Raw genomic sequence first — 20,131 nt, forward strand, 5'->3', positions numbered from 1 at the left:
AAATGCTTACGTACAGGAAGTGATATTTATACAAAACAAACTGCACACTAAATGAACCACACTTCTAGAGGCAAGAACACTATCATTTAATACTAAAGTTAACCCCAGGGAATTAAGTCCAAAGGCTCATGCGTGAACACAGTTCAAATTCAAGTGGTGGCATAAGACAGCCCTAGTAGAGAAGGGTGAGACAGCAGGGATGGGAGCATCAATTCAAAGGCAGAGAAACAAACAGGATTTATGGGAATGAACTGTGAATTAGTTGGAGAAGGTGCGGGGAAAACGAAGAAAATAAAAATGGGAGAGATGAAGAGAAAAGAAAACATATAGAATGTGTTTCAAGAAGTAGGGAGGAGGACAAACAAACGGGGTGGAGAGATAAGAAGAGAATGGAACCACTAGCAAGGTGTACGTGGATAAATGTTCAATAAAGTATTTTGAAAGATTACCTTTATTTGTCACACTGTAATGTGTTGTTTGCGTCAACGACCAACAGAGCCAGAGATATACTGGGGGCAGCCCACAAGTGTCGGCATGCTTCCAGCACCAACAACTTACTAACTCCAGCCCTTATGTGTTTGGAATGTGGGAGGGCACTGGAGCACCTAGAAGAGGAAGATATGAGAGGGAGGGACAGTTTAGAAAAGTGCTTGAAAAGCACTGGAGCAAGATGTAATGAAAGATTTAGGAGAGTGTACGAAGGATTGAGACAAAGGAGATGGAGAGGGTGAGAGGAGAAGAATGACTCAATGATGTGACAGGGCCATGTAGAAATGACAGTAAGGGGAGATGAGAAATGGGAAGAAACACTGCTTGACTAATAAGTTGCTTCCTTCGAATTTACCAGGTCACGTTGGGGCTCCCCTACCATGCAACTTTCTCAAACTCATTGATGTAGAAGAAATGAAATATTTTTCAGCAAAAGGAGAAGGCGAGGTGAGTACGTAGTCACACCTCATATTGCACACCTAATTTGGGATATTCAATGTTTGATGTTATATGCTGTTTCAATTGAAAGGACATATCACATGTAGGAAGCATTTTTCAGGAATGATAAACTTACAGTAACATTGTGAAACATGGAAACATAGAACGTAGAAAAACATAGAAACTGGGAAACACAGAAAACCTACAGCACAGCACAGGCTCTTCTGCTCACATAACTGTGCTGAGTATATCCTTACCTTGGAAACTACCCATAGCCCTCTATTTTTCTAAGCTCCATGTACCTATCGTATCCGCCTCCACCACCGTCACCAACAGCCTATTCCACACACTCACCGCTCTCTGCGTAAAAAACTTACCCCTGACATCTCCTCTCTACCTGCTTCCAAGCACCTTAAAACTGAGCCCTCTTCTGCTAGCCATTTCAGCCCTGGGAAAAAGCCTCTGACCATCCACACGATCAATGCCCCTCATCATCTTATACACCTCTATCAGGCCACCTCTCATCCTCTGTCGCTCCAAGGAGAAAAGGCCAAGTTCACTCAACCTATTCTCATAAGGCATGCTCCCCAATCCAGGCAGCATCCTTGTAAATCTCCTCTGCACCCTTTCTATGGTTCCCACAACCTTCCTGTAGTGAGGTGGCCGGAAATGAGCACAGTTCTCCGTGGGGTCTGAACAAGGTCCTATATAGCTGCAACATTACCTCTCGGCTCCTAAACTCGATCCCGCGACTGACGAAGGCCAATGCACCATATGCCTTCTTAATCACAGAGTCAACCTGCACAGCAGCTTTGAGTGTCCTATAGACTCGGACCCTCTGATCCTCCACACTGCCAAGAGTCTTACCATTAATATTATATTCTGCCATCATATTTGACCTACCAAAATGAACCACTTAACACTTATCTGGGTTGAACTCCGACTGCCACTACTCAGCCCAATTTTGCATCCTATCAGTGTACCGCTGTAACCTCTGACAGCCCTCCACACTATCCACAACACCCCCAACCTTTGTGTCATCAGCAAATTTACTAACCCATCCCTCCACTTCTTCATCCAGGTCATTTATAAAAATCACAAAGTGTAGGGGTCCCAGAACAGATTCCTGAGGCACACTACTGGTCACCGACCTCCATGCAGAATATGACCCGTTTACAACCACTCTTTGCCTTCTGTGGGCAAGCCAGTTCTGGATCCACAAAGCAATGTCCCCTTGGATCCTATGCCTCCTTACTTTCTCAATGAGCCTTGCATGGAGTATTTTATTGTGATTGGTTTATTCCACTGTGATTTGGGGAAAGTGCTGTCACTGAATGAAAGCTATCAAGGTCATAATTCATAAGTTTGACTGGGGATTTGAGAAGTGGACTCATGCTCTTCCTGGCTCCACCTTATGGCAAAGGACACAATGCTGGAAGAACTCCATGGGCCAAGCAGCATCCGTGGAAGCAAAAAGGTGTAGGTTTCCATTTCGGGCCAAGACTGTGCATCAGGACTCAGAAGGAAGAGTAAGGATTGCTAGTATGTAGCAGTATAATGGAGCGGTGAATGGAGGGTGGCATTTGATATATAGATGCAAATGTTTCCACTGATCATCTACATTGCTATAGTATGCACTGGCATTCTTTTCTCTTCTCTTCCTGTCCTGTTGCAAAGTCTCAACCAAAAACATCAATTTACATTTCTTGTCTCCACAGATGCTTCTTGACCCATTGAGTTCTTCCAGCATCTGCAGTCTCTTTTGTAGCCACCTAATGGCAGGTTAATTTTTTTAAATCTTTCTGGTAGTAGCCTGCACTGATGCCATTGAAAAATGGTCTGTTCATCCACCCATGGATTTTGTTTTCCTCAATTAAAAATAGAAAAGGGGCCTTCTATGGTTGTAAAGAACAGCTTTCACAAGCATTACATTTTACTTCTATTTTCCCAGGAATACAACATATTTATAGAAGTTGCAGATATGCAATGTATTATCTTCATTCATGGTGTTTATATGGTGGCTGTACTAAGCTTCAGTGTGTTCCAGATGCGCAGTCCAGGTCTTTGGAATGTACAGATCACAATATTCACACATGGGCATTTCTTTGTACAGGAAGCTCAGCCAGTCTTGGGCAAACCCTCCAGCCTGGTATGTGCCCCTGGAAATCACCTATCTTACACAGCATCTTGAGAAGAATCTCAGACGAGATTCAGACCATGTACAGTATATCAAAATATACAGTGAAATCATCATTTGAGTTAACAGCCAATAATCCCAAGGATGTGTCAGGGCAGCACATATTCTGATACCAACATAGCCTGCCCACTATGCTCGGCAGATCAACACAGTCCAAATCTATTTGGCAATAACACATGAAAGAAGTGAGGAATGACAATCTGCCATCATCAATAGCGTATGGAAATAAATGGCTAAAACTCATTTCAGGTTATGGGCCCTATGGATAGAAATTTAACAGTTCCTGTTTATGTTTAAATGTCATTTTCTGGTGGACCAGCAAGCACTTTTTTTTTGAAAGCCTGTATTTGGAAAATTCAAAACCGTCAAAGCATCATGTGCTACTGAACAGACAAGTCACTAAATCCAATAAGTCCAGGGCACGGTCACAGAAGTGAGGGATTGTGAGGGATGATCAGGCCTCGGGTGTGAGAGGGGCCAGGGATCAATGTGCTAGGATCGAGTGTAGAGGAGTCAGGATTATGATTACTAGGTGGTGTGCCTGTTCTGGGACTGCCAGAAGGAAAGAGTGATTGATGATAGCTCAATGGAAACAATAGATCATGCAATTCAGTGCCCTTGGTTTTCCATTAATAATTTTCTGCCAATAATAATAATAATTAACTGGGATGGGTCTTCCAGTTTGTGATCATATACCTCTTGCCTGACATCAGCATTTAATATCCAATAAAATGTTAGAGTCCATTCATTCATTCCTTCCATGGAATATAATTGTCGGCATTTATAGCTATCTTCTGCTGTCTTGTGGGAGCAAATTGTTTATCACCGCCTTCATGCTGTAGTGTCCCTGTCCAGCCCCATTTCCCAATAGCGTTCTAACTCGTTCCACTCACAGGGCCTCTGATCTGATCATGCAGCACTCATAACCAACACAACTCTGAAGCTTCTCTAACTTTACATAATGAACCTGCTTGCGTAAGATAAGAAAATATAATTTAAACTTTTTTGACTCCCTATTTTAAATGGCCATTATGTTGAAGATCTGTGTGAAAGGACCAAATGTCTTCAAGGGTTACCTCAAAGATACCAAGAAAACTGCTGAAGCCTTAGACAAAGACAACTGGCTGCATACAGGGGACATAGGCAAATGGTTAACAGTAAGTATCTACCATCTAAATACTTTCATCATATTGCTCACTAATTAGATATGATTTGCAGTTTTATTTTTTTGAAATACTGTATATTTTGATAATACAATTTGGTAAAGCACAATAAGTAATCCTGAGTATTTATACATTTTTTCCAAATGTAAATTCTGGTATGCAGTGCAACTATTCTTAGATGTTGTAAGATTGTTATAAGATTTGGAAATACAGAATTCTATTCAAATATACTTGTAATTGCATTATAACTTAATCAATAAAGACATTTAAAAAAATCAAAAGAATCAAGAGATATGGGGCAAAGAGGAAATTAAATATAGATCATCACTGGATACGAGAAATGACTGATAGGCTGAATGGCCCATCCCATTCCAAGTGAACAATGACATTTAAGTAGAAAGATTCTACTGCAACTCTCAGATCCCGTGCCTCAGCAGGATTCATTGTTCATTTGGAGTGGAGCAGATCATTCCGAATGGCTCTTTCTAAACTTATGAAGTACATAAGAAATGGGATGGCAGGGTGGAGATGTGTCTCTACCAAAGGAGGCTTAAAGCGCTCCTTCCCTCCGCTAGCCTGCAGGTCACACTTAGGCAAGGTATAGCACCTGCTTAGCCCTCCAATCAGGGTCATGTGAAGCCATGGGAGCAGCTGGTGGGTGGTCATATGAGCAGCTGGTGCATATCACAAGTTCTGGTTATGCGACCACAGATGCCAGGCAGACAATCTCTGAAGAGTATTGATAATGGCTGGGGTCACACTTCTTGTAAAGCCAGTGCCCAAAATAAAGCAAACTATTTCTGTATGAAAATTTACCAAGAACAATCATGGTCATGGGACTATGATCACCTACATCATATGACATGGTACATAACGAACAAACGTAAGAAATTATTCTCTAAAATATATATGCTGGGGAAGGATGGGAAGGGAAGAAAAAATGTTAACTTTAAGGTCTAGAAAAATTGGGGGAAAGACATGATAAAGCGAATATCTATAATATGGTGAGGTTGGATGAGATAAGTTAAACAGGTTCAGTTAGATGCAAACAACAGGAATTCTGCAGATGCTGGAAATTCAAGCAACACACATCAAAGTTGCTGGTGAACGCAGCAGGCCAAGCAGCATCTGTAGGAAGAGGTGCAGTCGACGTTTCAGGCCGAGACCCTTCGTCAGGACTAACTGAAGGAAGAGTGAGTAAGGGATTTGAAAGTTGGAGGGGGAGGGGGAGATCCAAAATGATAGGAGAAGACAGGAGGGGGAGGGATAGAGCCAAGAGCTGGACAGGTGATAGGCAAAAGGGGATACGAGAGGATCATGGGACAGGAGGTCCGGGAAGAAAGACAAGGGGGGGTGGACCTCTACTGTAAAGATGAAGCCACACTCAGGTTGGAGGAACAACACCTTATATTCCGTCTGGGTAGCCTCCAACCTGATGGCATGAACATCGACTTCTCTAACTTCTGCTAGGCCCCACCTCCCCCTCGTACCCCATCTGTTACTTATTTTTATGCACACATTCTTTCTCTCACTCTCCTTTTTCTCCCTCTGTCCCTCTGAATATACCTCTTGCCCATCCTCTGGGTCCCCCCCCCCTTGTCTTTCTTCCCGGACCTCCTGTCCCATGATCCTCTCGTATCCCCTTTTGCCTATCACCTGTCCAGCTCTTGGCTCCATCCCTCCCCCTCCTGTCTTCTCCTATCATTTTGGATCTCCCCCTCCCCCTCCAACTTTCAAATCCCTTACTCACTCTTCCTTCAGTTAGTCCTGACGAAGGGTCTCGGCCTGAAACGTCGACTGCACCTCTTCCTACAGATGCTGCTTGGCCTGCTGCGTTCACCAGCAACTTTGAGGTTCAGTTAGATGGTGATTAGACTTTTTTGTCAGTTTTGTGTGTAGTTAATAGCAGGGCTGTAGGACATGCCCCAGGTCATATGTACAGATGGAGAAGAAAATAAAACTGAGCTCACATCAGAGGTGAACGAACTATAGCCATTTTTCTAGCCAGTGGAGATGTGAATCATGAGGAAGGTTGAATACTGTAGGATATACATCAGTTGGAAGCTGGACAGAGAAACAGCAAATAAAGTTTAATCAGGTCATGTGCCGCACTCACTTGTTAATGTAAACAAGTTGGGTTGAATGGCCTATTACTATGCTGTACGATTCTTTGTTTCTAGCTGTTGAAAATGCAAGCGGGAAGTATCCAGTAAAGGGAAAACTGATATACAAATAAATCTCTGGCATGCAAGTCCTGGCTCCCTGAATCTGTTAACACAGAATAAGGTGACAAAGAAAGCATGCAGCATGCTTCCTTTCTTCAGGTGAATATAAAGGTTGGGAAATCATATTGCAGCTGTATAAAAGTTTGGGTAGATGACAGGTGGAATATTATGTGCACTTCTGGATACCACTGCTTGGAAAGGTTGAGGAGGACTTGGAAAGGCTACAGAGGAGGTTCACCAGAATGTTGCCTGGATTATAGTGTATTAGCTACAAGGAGAAGCTAAAGACACTTGAATTATTTGCTTTAGAGTGTCATAGGCTGATGTGTGACCTGAAACAAGTATGAGGTACATAGTAAGTGTCTTTTTTCCCCCAAGGTAGGAATATTAAGCACCAGAAGACATAAGCTTAAGGTAAGAGGGAGAAAGCTAAAAGAAGAGTGGAACAGAGAATTAAAGTGGCCGGAAATTTGACTTGGAAATAGGTATTCCCCAAAGTGATCACCCAACCTTCGTTTCCGGTTTTTTTCCAATGTCGAGGAGATCATGTTGTGAACACCAAATGCAATACACTAGATAGCAAGAAAGGCAAATGAATTAATTCTTCACCTGGAACCTATTTCTTTCTCTCCGAACAGTGGGAAGGAGAGAGGTGAAAGGATAATTGTTGCATCTCCTGCAGGGTAAAAATAAATGCCTTATTTTCAGATTGAGAGACTGACCACCTGAAGTGTTGCAAACATTGGTTCTAGAATACCTTCTATTCATAATCTATTTCAGTCGTTTGGATAAGAGCAAAATGAAATGTATGCAAAACAGTGTGACCAGCATCTGTGGAAGGAAAAGTGATGATGCTACCCGTGAGATGACAAAGAGAGGAGTCAGTAGGATTTGAATCAAGGACTCTTCCACATATCCCGCAAAATTTTATACATTTCTTTATTGAAATTCATTCTTATTTTTGGAAAGCTCCATGCTCAGAAATAGACACCTATAATTTTACTTCATTATTCATTTTTCAAGAGTAATAATATGATTTACATTGTAGTTAATGGCCGAAATTTTGTGGAGTCATTGCTTTGATTTTGTTTTTTAATACAGAATGGCACTTTAAAAATCATTGACAGAAAGAAACATATAGTTAAACTTGCTCAAGGAGAGTACATCGCGCCTGAAAAAATTGAGAATATATATGTACAGAGTGAGCCTGTGGCCCAAGTGTATGTTCATGGAGATAGTTTACAGGTAAATATAGATTTTTAAATTACAATGCATAACAATTCTATCTTAACATTTCTTAGTATATTATCTGTTAATCCGATTCCTTGAAAAATATTTTTGTTGCATTATTAGCATTTCTCTTTGCCTCAGTCTCTCTCATGTTTTTGTGTTGTACATAAATTATCAGTTGGAATGCATCAGGAAATCATTAAAATATCAACTTATGATAGTGGACTATTTTACCCCAAGAAATAATTAATGAAGACAACATCTTACTGGTAAGGGAATATAGAAAAAGTAACTGAGAGACCAATGTGCTATACCAAGCTCAAGTTCTAGCAGTTGCACATCAGATTATGGTGCTACAAAAAGACAATAAGCAGTGGTAGGAGACGTTCATAAACCCCGAATTGTACAGCTGTGAAAAGGATGAAGCAGAAATGTATTTATTTTATTTAGAGATACAGTGAGGAACAGGCCTATCCGACCCACCCACTGCACCGTACAGCAACCCACATTTTTGACCTACCTCATTCACAGGACAACTTACAATGGCTAATTAACTTACTCACCAGTACGTCATTGCACTGTGGGAGGAAACTGCAGCACCTGGAGGAAACCCATGTGTTCACAGGAAGAAGGTACAAACACCCTTCAGAACTGAACTCCAAACCACAGAATGTCCTGAGCTGTAACAGCATCCAGCTGTGAAAACCTCTCCACAACCGTGGTGCCCCGGTTTTCAGCGTTGGAGACTTGAGAATTCAAATTCTGATGAACTATCTTTTAATCTGACATATTGACTATTTTTAATTCCAAAGATACTGCCTAATGTGGTGAGTTTTTCAAGCATAATCTGTTTTTGTTTCAGATTTCCAGTAAATGAATACTTTTTAAATTTTTTTCCACTTATCTGGTCCTCCCCACAAGACCTGCTGTTTAAATCTGCCCCATAAATTAACCTGTGATTCTCCCCTTCAATTCCTCCCATCACCCTCCATACAGATGCTTGTACCTCAAATCCCCAATCGCCCTTCTCCAACAATGATACTACCCTCTTCAATTCCACAGTCCCGGATTATGTTTCCAATTCCTCTCTCCAATTATGCTCATTACAAGACCCCTACCACCCCAACCCACTGAAGCACACCCCTGCTTGGCTTCAGTGAACTACTGAGCATACGGCAGACACACTGTACATAGGCCTGCTAAGGAAATTTAAAAATGTGAAAAAGGAACCCCCAATAACATACACTAAAAGCCTCAGATCTCAGTCCTAAAGGAATTTTGGTGCCCTGCAGCAATGATCAAAACAGTCCTGTTGCATTATATTTATACTATTCCAGTTGAATCTTTATAAGACCATAAGATATAGGAGCAGAATTAGGCTATATGGCCCATGAAGACTACTCCGCCATTTCATCATGGCTGATCCAATTTTCCTCTCAGCCCCAATCTCCTGCCTTCTCCCCATATCCCTTCCTGCCCTGACCAATCAAAAACCTATCAACCATTGCCTTAATTATACATAAAGACTTGGCCCCACAGCTGTTCATGGCAAAGAATTCCACAGATTCACCACTCTGGTTAAAGAAATGCCTCCTCATTTCCATTCTGAAAGGACACCTCTCTATTCTGAGGCTGTGTCCTCTGATCTTAGACTCTCGTATGATAGGAAATATCCTATCCATAGCCACTCTATCAAAGCCTTTTGCCATTTGATAGGTTTCAATGAGGTCACCCATCATTCTTTGGAATTCCTGTGAATACAGGCCCAGAGCCATCAGACGCTCTTCATGTGACAAGACATTCATTCCTGGAATCATTTTTGTGAACCTCCTTTGGACCCTCTCCAGTTTCAACACATCCTTTCTAAGATAAGGGACCCAAAACTGCTCACAATACTCCAAGTGAGGCCTCACCAGTGCTTTATAAAGTCTCAGCATTACATCCTTGCTTTTATATTCTAGTCCTCTTGAAATGAGTGGTAACATTGCATTTGCTTTCCGCACCATGGACTCGACCTGCAAATTAACCGTTAGGGAATCTGCACAAGGACTCCCAAGTCTCCTTGCATCACATTTTTTTGTATTTTTTCTCCATTTAAAATAGTCAACCCTTTCACTTCTTCTACCAAAGTACATGATCATACACTTCCCAATACTGTTTTCCATCTGCCATTTCTTTGCCCATTCGCCTAATCTGTCTAAATTCTACTGCAGCCTCTCTACTTCCTCAAAACTACCTGCCCCTCCACCTATCTTCATATTTTCTACAAACTTTGCAACAAAGCCATCAATTCCATCATCCATTTCATTGACATATAACCCAAAAAGAATCGGTCCCAACACAAACCCCTGTGGAACACCACTAGTCACCGGCAGCCAGTCAGAAAAGATTCCCTTTATTCCCAGTGTTTGCCTCCTGCCAATCAGCTACTTCTTTATCTATGCTCGTAGCTTGTAAAAGACCCTCATGTGACACCTTGTCAAAGGCCTTCTGAAAATCCAAGTACACAGCGTCAACTGATTCTCCTTTGTCTATCCTGCTCATTACTTCTTAAAAGAATTCCAATAAATTTGTCAAGCAAGATTTTCCCTTGAGGAAACCATGCTGAATATGGCCTAGATTATCATATGTCTCCAAGACCTCATCCTTAATAATTGACTTCAACAGTCTTCCATAGAGAAGACTGATGCAAACAAAATACATATTCAGTTCATCTGCCATTTCCTTGTCCCCCATTACTACCGCTCCAGCATCATTTTCCAGCAGTCCGCTATCCATTCTCACCTCTCTTTTACACTTTATGTATCTGAAGAAACTTCTGGTATCCTCTTTAATATTATTGGCTAGCTTACTTTTGTAGTTCACCTTTACCTTCTAAATGACTTTTTAAGTTGCCCTCTGTTGGTTTTTAAAAGCTTCCCAATCTTCTAACCTCCCACTAATTTTTGCTCTATTATGTTTTCTCTCTTTTGTTCTCATGTTGGCTTTGATTTTTCTTATTAACCATGATTGTGTCATCTGTCTTTAGAATACTTCTTCCTCTTTGAGATGTTTATATCCTATCCCTTCTGAATTGCTTCCAGAAAATCCAGCCATTGCTGCTCTGCCATCATCCCTGCCAATGTTCTTTTCTGATCAATCTTGGCCAGATCCTCTCTCATACTCCACTATAATACTGATACATCTGACTTTGGCTCCTCCTTCTCAAATTTCAGGGTGAATTTGATCATATTATGATCACTTTCCTCCGAAGTTTCTTTTACCTTAATCTCTCTAATCAATTCTGATTCATTGTGCAACACCCAGTCCAAAATAGCTGATCCCCAGGTGGGCTCAACCACGAGCTGCTCTAAAAAGCCATCTTGTAGGTACTCCAGAAATTCCCCCTCCTGTAATCCAGCACCAACCTGATTTTCCCAATCTACCTGCATATTGAAGTCCCCCATGACTATTGTAACATTGCCCTTTTGGCATACATTTTCTATCTCCAGTTGTAATTTGTAGACCATATCCTTACTACTGTTTGGTGACCTGTATACAACTCACAATAGGGACTTTTTACCCTTGCAGTTCCTTGGCTCTATCCACCACGATTAAACACCTTCTGACTCTATGTTACCCCTTTCTAATGATTTGATTTCACTTTTTATCAACAGAGCAACGCCAGCCCCCCTGCCTTCCTGTCTGTTGTTTTGATACAATGTGTATCCTTGGACATTGAGCTCCCAGTTATAATCTGCTTTCAGCCATGATTCAGTGATGCCTACAACATCATACCTGCCAATCTACAACTGTGCTGCAAGTTCAACTACCTTATTCAGAGTACTGTACGCATTCCAATACAACACCTTCAGTTTTGTACTCATCCATTTCGATTTTGTCCGCCTTTTGCATTGCAACTTATCCTGCTGACTGCAATTTTGCCCTATCAATAGCCTCGCCTCACTACATATTGCCTTTGTTTGTAAACCAGCTACCTCATCTTCAGCACTATTATCTGCCTTTCCTACGATACTTCTTACATTGAAATAAACGCAGCTCAGGACACTAGTTACACCATGCTCAACCTTTTGACATTCAGAATCCCTGAATGAACTGCCTATAATAATTACAAAAGCCAAGAAATGATCTCAAGTCAGTGACTGTCAATGGAACTGGTCACTGCTGATCAGCCGAGACCTCCTTGGGATCTGAGGCTATCCCCTTGGCAAAAATGACATTTTTCCAATTTCACCTTCAGACCAGTCTCCTCGAGGCGCTGAACCACAGTATCAAGCCTCTCCAAGTGTTCCTATAAAGTCTGTGAATACAACAGAATATCATCCAGGTACACAAGCATAATTTGGAAGACTAAATCATTCATGGTTGCCTACATGAACCTTTGAAAAGTCACTGGCACATTGCAGACCCCAAACAGTATGCAAAGATACTCAAATGGACCAAACGGGGTCAATAAAGCAATCGTATACCTATCACGCTCCTCTATCGCCAATTGGTGGTAACCACTCACGAGGTCTATTGTCAATAATAATTGCGCTCCCACAGGGCATCAAAGCTCTCATCAATATACGGGAGCGGGAATGCGTCCTTTTTAGTCTTAAGTTTCAGTCTCCGATAATCTACATACAGTCTTAACCTACCATCAGCCTTCCGTACCAACACTACAGGTGAGGCATATGCACCATTGCTCTCCTGAATCACACCTTTCTTCAACAACTTTGAGATGTGCTCTTTCACTTCACTGTGCTGATTGGGTGGAACGTTACAGTACGGCTGTGAAATGGATTCGTCATCAATTAACTGAATTTCATACTTGATCTTATCAGTGTACCCAAGGTCTTCATCTTCAGCTGCAAAGATATCCAGGTACTTAGCCAGTAAAGCTCTCAGCTGAGATTATTGTTCTTCACTACCCCCAATGTCGAGTTTGTCTAGAATTGACTTTAACTTGTGGTTACTACTGTCCTCCTTTACACCAACTGTCACTTGTTCAATGCCAGCTGTGATCTGCTGAAATATAACAGCACATTGCTGACCACTATCAATGCACTCTACCTTTGATAGGATATCCAGCCAGGTCCTAGGTGAGAGCCATACATCCTCTCGAGAGAGGCTTAAAATCTGTACTGGTACTGTACGACTACGAGAGTCAACATGCATGGGGACAACTACAAGGCTTCCCGGTAGAGGGGTGTTAAGTGTCTTAAGTAACATTTTATGGTCACTACCAGCATCTCTAGTGGCCGTCCTAGCCACAGATTCAGCAGTTATGTGCTCAGTATCTTTTCCTGATACTCGAACTACAGCTTTCTTTTCATTAGAAAGCGCATTTGCACTTTCTGAAAAACTTCTCTCCAATCAGAGTCCAACTTTCCTTCTAGGGTCATGTCAAATTCCGCACAGACATGCTGTCTACATTGGCTTATAATGTTCATGCCTACAATGCATGGGACTGGTTGTTCAGTGCTAACAGGATCTCTGATGACTAGAAAGCCACAATTGGGCATCATCATGTCCATCAGTTGGACCTCAAGCTCTAGATGCCAAAGGTAAGGAATATCAAAGACCATTAACAGCTGTCGATCTAAACCAGCCTGCAGTGGACACCTGCTCCATTTAAGTGTTCTCAAAAGAACTGCTCAGTCACAGTGCTCATTTGACTACCTGTGTCCAACTTTCACCTGATATATTAAGCTCAATGACAGCTGTAACTTCTGGTAGCATGTGCAACGCCTCTCCATACAGCAAGATCTTCTGCTGCCTGAGTCAACTCACTAATGATTTTGCCCTGCTCTACGACTACTTTAAGGACATCGTCTAGAGTGACAGACTTAGAAACTTGAACTTTAAGAGTTGAGCACTGTGCCTGGCTACTGCTACACTGTGTCCTTTACAGTCTTTGCATTTCCTGAGGACTCTTCTCAAAACCACAGATGAGCTTCCTCTCGCTCTTCTATCATTGAGGACTCAGGGTTGTTGTGCACAGATCTGTGGAGCTCTGCTAGATTATGTAATGCATTGAACTGCTGCTGCTAAGTTAACAAATTTCATGGCACATGCTGCTGATAATAAACCTGATTCTGATTCTAAGTGAAGGACCTCTGGTGCCCTCTATAAATTGATCTCTTAGAACCACCCTCTCATTGGCCACAGCATCAGTGGAACACTTCAGTAGCAAATTAAGAGCTTGGGCTAGGGCATGTGAAAACTGTCTTATGTCTTCACCCTCACGCTGTTTGCAACTACAGAAGCTATGCATCAGCTGGGGTGTACTACGGTTGTCACTAAAAGCTTCCCTGAGACAGGTGAACAAGTCATCAGCCTGGTCTTCCTCAGGATCACTGTGCATACGTGCTTCTTCTAGAGCTGCACCCCTGAGCAGTGACATAATCAGGAACCCTGATCCTGGTCAGAATTGTTTCTTGCACAAAGCACCCTTTCGACTTTTTCAATAAGGTCATCGACAGACCTCCCATCTTTCTCAACATCCCCTGAAAATGGAGCAATGTGTCTTTCCCTTGGAATGCATACATAGGACTTAAGTCATCTATAGGTGCCATGGCTTTCTCATGCCTACTACACAACTCTCTAATTTGTTCATTCAAATCACGTTCAGTTTATTCATCCTCTGTATGTAACGTTATGAAAACTCAAGTCTTTAAAGTCTCTACAACAAGCCTGGAAAGGGGTTGCTGACATCTCCTGCGAAAATCACGGTGACTTCACGGTCACAGTTCTACGTCTTGGTGTCAGTCCGGTATGACCAAGCCCAATCTCAAGGCTCTCCCGTGGTCTCCACGCAACACCAGGCAGGTTCTTCTTCCAACCCTCGGGAAGGGCTGACCAGTTCTTCACCACTATCGAGTTATGTGCTATATCTTGTACTGCATACAAAAATGAAAAACCCTCTGAACTGGAACTACCCCACTCCGGGTACTAAATCTTGCAGCCTGGGAAAAATATATTGTACACTTAGGACAACAAATCATTTTTCGGATCTTTAATTCCTTTATCTGTTTTAGATGTTTTAATACAGAAAGAGAGTATCAAAATAAAAACAACAAAATGAATTTTAAAAAACACAGCTCCTGCTGTTACAATCTCTGCTTAATTTCGGTCCATACACATGTATGTTGACTCACTACTTATGCAGAATTAAAATAAAACAAATACAATATACAAAACCAATATGGTAGTAGCAATCCCAAAAAAATACAAACAACATTAGAATCCCACCAACCCTGTACCTCATACACAACATAAAAGATACGAATAAGTACATCTCATCAAGGTATACTCACCTTGGCACACACACGCTTAACTTCCAAACATGTATAGGCGAGACCCTGAAATGAGTTCTCACTCACGCTACATGAACAGAGATTAACACATTCACATTTGGGCATGAAAACAATAAAGGAAGACAAAAGTAAACCTTTACAAAAACTTATTGCCTTTTAGTTAAAATCACTAGAAAGGCCGACCTACTAGGCTGCTAAGGGACTATGCACAACTATACTATCCAGCGCCGATATCTTACTTTCGAAAATCTAAAGCATCCACACGTAAAACATGTCAAATTACCAATATTCTGGATTTAAAAAACAATTTACATAGATATTTTCAAATATTATTCACCTATCCTCACAATACGACCAATACTTGATATTCTTTCTAGAACTATGGTTTGTAACCAAGTTTCTATTTCTACTTGGCACATGGATAACAACGTCACCCTTTTCTCTTAAAGGCACAGGCAGCTATTTTAGCATTACCAGGGTGAATACATAAGTGCACTTTAACAATAACAAATAATATTCATCAGTTACATGTTGTTGAGGGGGATGGCCACAGGGGTGCTCTGCCCTGGCTCCTTAACCCCTTTCCCCTTCCTGACCTGCACCTTGGGTGTTTCCTGTGTCCTGCACCTCGGATGTAACTACCTGTCTCTATGTCCTATCTGTCACCTCTTCAACCTCCCGAATATATAATGCACCCTCCTTCTTTACTTTTGTCAGACTAACTATTCTTGTCTTTGGATACTAACTCCATTTTATTTCTATTGTAATTTATGGTAATTTTATATCTTTGTTTCCTATAAGACAGAGATAATAAACCTGATTATGATTCCTCCACCTCTTCAAGTCCAGAGGCTGGAGGGATTGTAACCAAGTTATTTCCTGAACAGTTATCCTTGGATCAACTTTTTTTTTGATAAAATGCAGTTAAGAAGGAAAATATAATGAAATAATGAAATGGTGGAGCTGACCCACCTCAATGAGCTGAATGGTCTAATTCTGCTCCTTTCTCTTCCGGTCTATGATCTTACATAATTCCAATGTCCTAATTTGATTCCCAACAAATCAGTAAATATCCCATAACAGCTCTTTAATCTGGGGTGTACAACAAACAGTTTACCTCAGAGCATTGACAAGCCTATAAAGAACTGATAGTAGCCACATATTTCTCCTGTGCAAATGTGCTTGTTTTGTGGTTTAAATAGTGAAGGAAAATTGATTCCTTTTGAAAACCTGTTGGTTCTGAGCTTTTCTCCATCAGGTTGATTGTAATATTCTGTATAATGTTTCTGGTAATATACTGTATAATGTTTCTCCAGTTACTACTGAAAGCCTAAGCTATTTGAATTTTGTATCCAAAATGCTTATCTTTTGGACAGTGATGCCTATCAGCAATCAGCTTGCTGTCCCATTAATGCAGGGACTTGTCGGTCCCATTAATGGCTCTGCAACAGAAAGGCCTATTAATAGACAGTTAAGTCTCTGAAAATGAAATGGTTTGTAATGAACTGTTGGTAGTGGTTCGATTAGATGTTTTGGTAGCATTGCTTTCTGCGTCATTTGTTGTTATGTACAGGAAGGAGGCAGAAACTAATATCTTCAGCTAAGAAATGTGTCAACAAAGACTCCAGTCTGAGGTGTCAGGAAGTGATACAATCTGCAGTGTAATGACACTTTATACTGTAATTTGTATTTTTAGAACAAATTTGCTAAATTTATTCTGTTTCAATTATCCAAATCTAAGTTATTTTGCAACACACACAAAATGCTGGAGGAACTCAGTAGGCCAGGCAGCGTTTACGGAGAAAAGTAAATAGTCAATATTTTGGGCCGAGACCCTTCATCAGGACTAGAAAAAAAGATGAGAAGTCAAAGCAAGAAGGCGGGGGGAGAGGAGGAAGAAGTACGGATAGTAGGTGATTGGTGACACCAGCAGAGGGGGAAAGGTAAAGCGAAGAGCTGGGAAGTTGATTGGTGAAAGAGATAAAGGGCTGAAGAAGGAGGAATCTGATCGGAGAGGGTAGAAGGCCATGGAAGAAAAGGAAGGGAGAGGAGATCCAGAGGGAGCTGTTTGGCAGGTAATGTTAAAGGTTACTTTGTAAAGCAGTGATCGATTTTCATATCAATGAGATGATCTTTGCATTAAAAACCAAAGTGTTACTGATCTTCCAGGAAAGATTGATCTCGGGTAAATTATGCTGTCAACAAACACTCACAATTCCCTTAATTCCCTTAATTATTGATTTGTTACTACTTGAGAACAATCTGTATAGAAACAAGATTGTTAATAGAGAATACAGGTATTCAATGGTCCATTTTCTGGACCTCCATCTCTTGAATGATGAAAAGGTCTGTTAAAGAATGGGCAAAAAGATCACCTGACTGATAGCTTGCATGATGGGAATGAGTAACCAATTGAAGTCCATGATCCCTAGACTTTGAAAGAATGGAAAGTGATTTCATTGAAACATATAAAATATCTGTGTACAGAGTAACTGCTGGGAAAATGTTTCCACTGGCTGAGCAGTTTGAAATTAAAATTCAAAGGGTAAGAAATGAAATAATGTGACAATTCTTTGTTCAATTCTTGTTGAGCCCTGATGAAGGGTCTCAGGCCAAAATATCAATTCTTTACTCCTCTCTATAGATGCTATCTGACCTGCTGAGTTCCTCCATATTTTGCGTTACTCTGGATTTTCTGCATGTGCAGAATTTCTTGTGTTTTTAATTCTTTATGCATTGAGTTATGAATTCTTAACATTTGTAAACCCAGAAGTTTCTAGATCTTAGTCATGAAATAGTAACCTACAATCCTTTGAGTACTAAAAATAACAAAAATATTAGGGGTAATGTGAGAAGTTGAAGCTAAAATAGAAGAGCAGCCATAATTTTATTGGAAGGTGGTGCAGAATTGAAGCCTTTTCAACCAGAAGAGTTCAACTAAGATTTTGAAGATGGAACATTTGCAAACAGACTGTAAATGGAAATTCACCTTCAAGTTATATTACATTAAAAATGTAATGGAACAAAATTGTGCAAAACATTTGCATGAAGCAACATCAAGACTGAATCACATGGTGAGTTATCAAAGACCTCAGATGCTATTTGTATTCTTCCTTTTGTACCATAATCTAAATCAGTTCACATTTCATTAGAATTTTTCATCTCATTTAAAGCTATTGAATCTATGAATTTTAATATTTAAGATTCAAATGTATTTCATTGCCTAATAATGTATAAACATCCTTACACTGCTTTGGTACAGTCCTTCTTGGTAGGTATCGTTGTACCAGACCCAGAAGCCACAGAAGCCTGGGCAAGGAAAAAGGGATTTGAAGGATCATATGGAGAACTGTGTAAATCCAAGGTATTTTTAATGCTTCTATAATGTGTATCTTGACTATATTATGTATTTAACCAGGATATTGCAAATCCAGATTTTTTAAAATCATGATATCATTATAGATTTACACAAGACAGTTTTTACTGTACAATATGTTGATAAGATGACCTCTTTTGGTAGCAAAAGGTACTACATGATTCACTGTGCATTTCCACATCGATCACATTTTCTGTCGCTGTCTGCTTTAAATGTCAGTTATGAAAGAGAACTGCCGACACACCTAACAAAATGCTTTGATTAAATCCAGGGTTTTAAAAAAGCTATAATGGAGGACATGGTAAAGCTGGGGCAGCAGGCCGGCCTTTATTCGTTTGAACAGGTAAGAAGTATAAACTGTTTTTTTATTTTCAAGATAGAAAATTTCCTTCTAGAAATGTAACGTTTATCAGGATAAATTTGAATTTACATAACATTAATATGTTTTAGTGGAATTTAAACAATTCATGTTAATTATTTTACTTTACAATAACATTAAAAAGGATAAATAACACCAAATACAGAGTTTTAATTCTTTAAAATCAAGGTTCATTACGCCTTTACCGACATCTAAAATAAATGCCTAAAATTACCACACTGAGATGCATAATAGAAGTCATTAGGAATAGTGTTACCGTGTTTGCATTTATAATTTTACCAGTTCTTTGAAAAAATTAGACCCATACTAAATGCATTTTGCATTGGTGATGCCATCATGCATGTTATATGACAATATTGTGAATATTTATTCAATCCTTTAGACAAGATAAGGAAGTTCAAAGATTAAAGTTCCAAATAATTCTAATTGTCCGGACTTAACATTTACCTTTTTTATATTGCAGAATGAAACATCTGTGGCAAGATGTCTTTGTTTTGTCACAGCTCCCTTGAACCAGAATAAATACTAAAATAATTTTATCTTAAAGTATAAAATTAATCAAAAGTGTTCATCTGTTGAACAACTGTTGCCTAGGTACCACATGATAAGTCAAACAATTACTACGAAAGTTAAACTGTAACATGAGGTACAGATTTAGCACATTAGATGATTTATTATGGGTTCTTTATACAGTTGATACACAAATGCAAACGTTAACCAGACTTGGCAGCAGACAGTAACAATCTGCAGTTCTTGTCTGAATGGCCATCTGCAGGCAGAGAGTGGCTTTTCCAGATTCTGTGAGATTTTATGCAAACATCCATAAGCAGAATTCAGAAGCATTTATAATCACCTTGGATAACTTTGATGGTTTGTAATTTACTGCACACTTTAACAGACCTCTCCTAACCAACGGCATTCTTTGACATCTAGCCTGTCCTCACTTCACTTCATATATTGATTTATCCTGATTCTCCTTGGTAACCCCATAATGTTCCCCAGCCCTACATTTTCCTAACAAGTAGGATGGATAAAGAGGATGCAGTGGATGTTGTTTACTTAGACTTTCAGAAGGCCTTTGACAAGGTGCCACACATGAGGCTGCTTACCAGGTTAAGAGCCCACAGTATTACAGGAAAGTTACTAACATGGTTAGAGTATTGGCTGATTGGTAGGAGGCAGCGTGTGGGAATAAAAGGATCCTTTTCTGGTTGGCTGCCAGTGACTAGTGATGTTCCGTAGCGGTCGGTGTTGGGACTGTTTCTTTTTATGCTGTTTATAAATGATTCAGATGATGGAATAGACGGCTTTGTTGCCAAGTTTGTAGATGATA

At 40.3% G+C, this 20,131-nt stretch overlaps 1 protein-coding gene across 5 annotated transcripts in view; it reads left to right on the forward strand.

The window, feature by feature from the left end:
• Window positions 1–20,131, forward strand: part of LOC134349237 (long-chain-fatty-acid--CoA ligase 6-like) — a 127,183-nt gene that overhangs the window by 99,667 nt on the left and 7,385 nt on the right. For all 5 annotated transcript variants that reach the window (XM_063053249.1, XM_063053248.1, XM_063053251.1 and 2 more), the window contains exons 16-20: window positions 848–936; window positions 4,165–4,281; window positions 7,614–7,757; window positions 18,306–18,407; window positions 18,691–18,762. In XM_063053249.1, coding sequence (XP_062909319.1) covers window positions 848–936; window positions 4,165–4,281; window positions 7,614–7,757; window positions 18,306–18,407; window positions 18,691–18,762 — 524 coding nt within the window. The remainder of the gene's footprint in view (window positions 1–847; window positions 937–4,164; window positions 4,282–7,613; window positions 7,758–18,305; window positions 18,408–18,690; window positions 18,763–20,131) is intronic.

The sequence above is a fragment of the Mobula hypostoma genome, chromosome 7 (assembly GCF_963921235.1).
Source record: "Mobula hypostoma chromosome 7, sMobHyp1.1, whole genome shotgun sequence".
NCBI lineage: Eukaryota > Metazoa > Chordata > Chondrichthyes > Myliobatiformes > Myliobatidae > Mobula > Mobula hypostoma.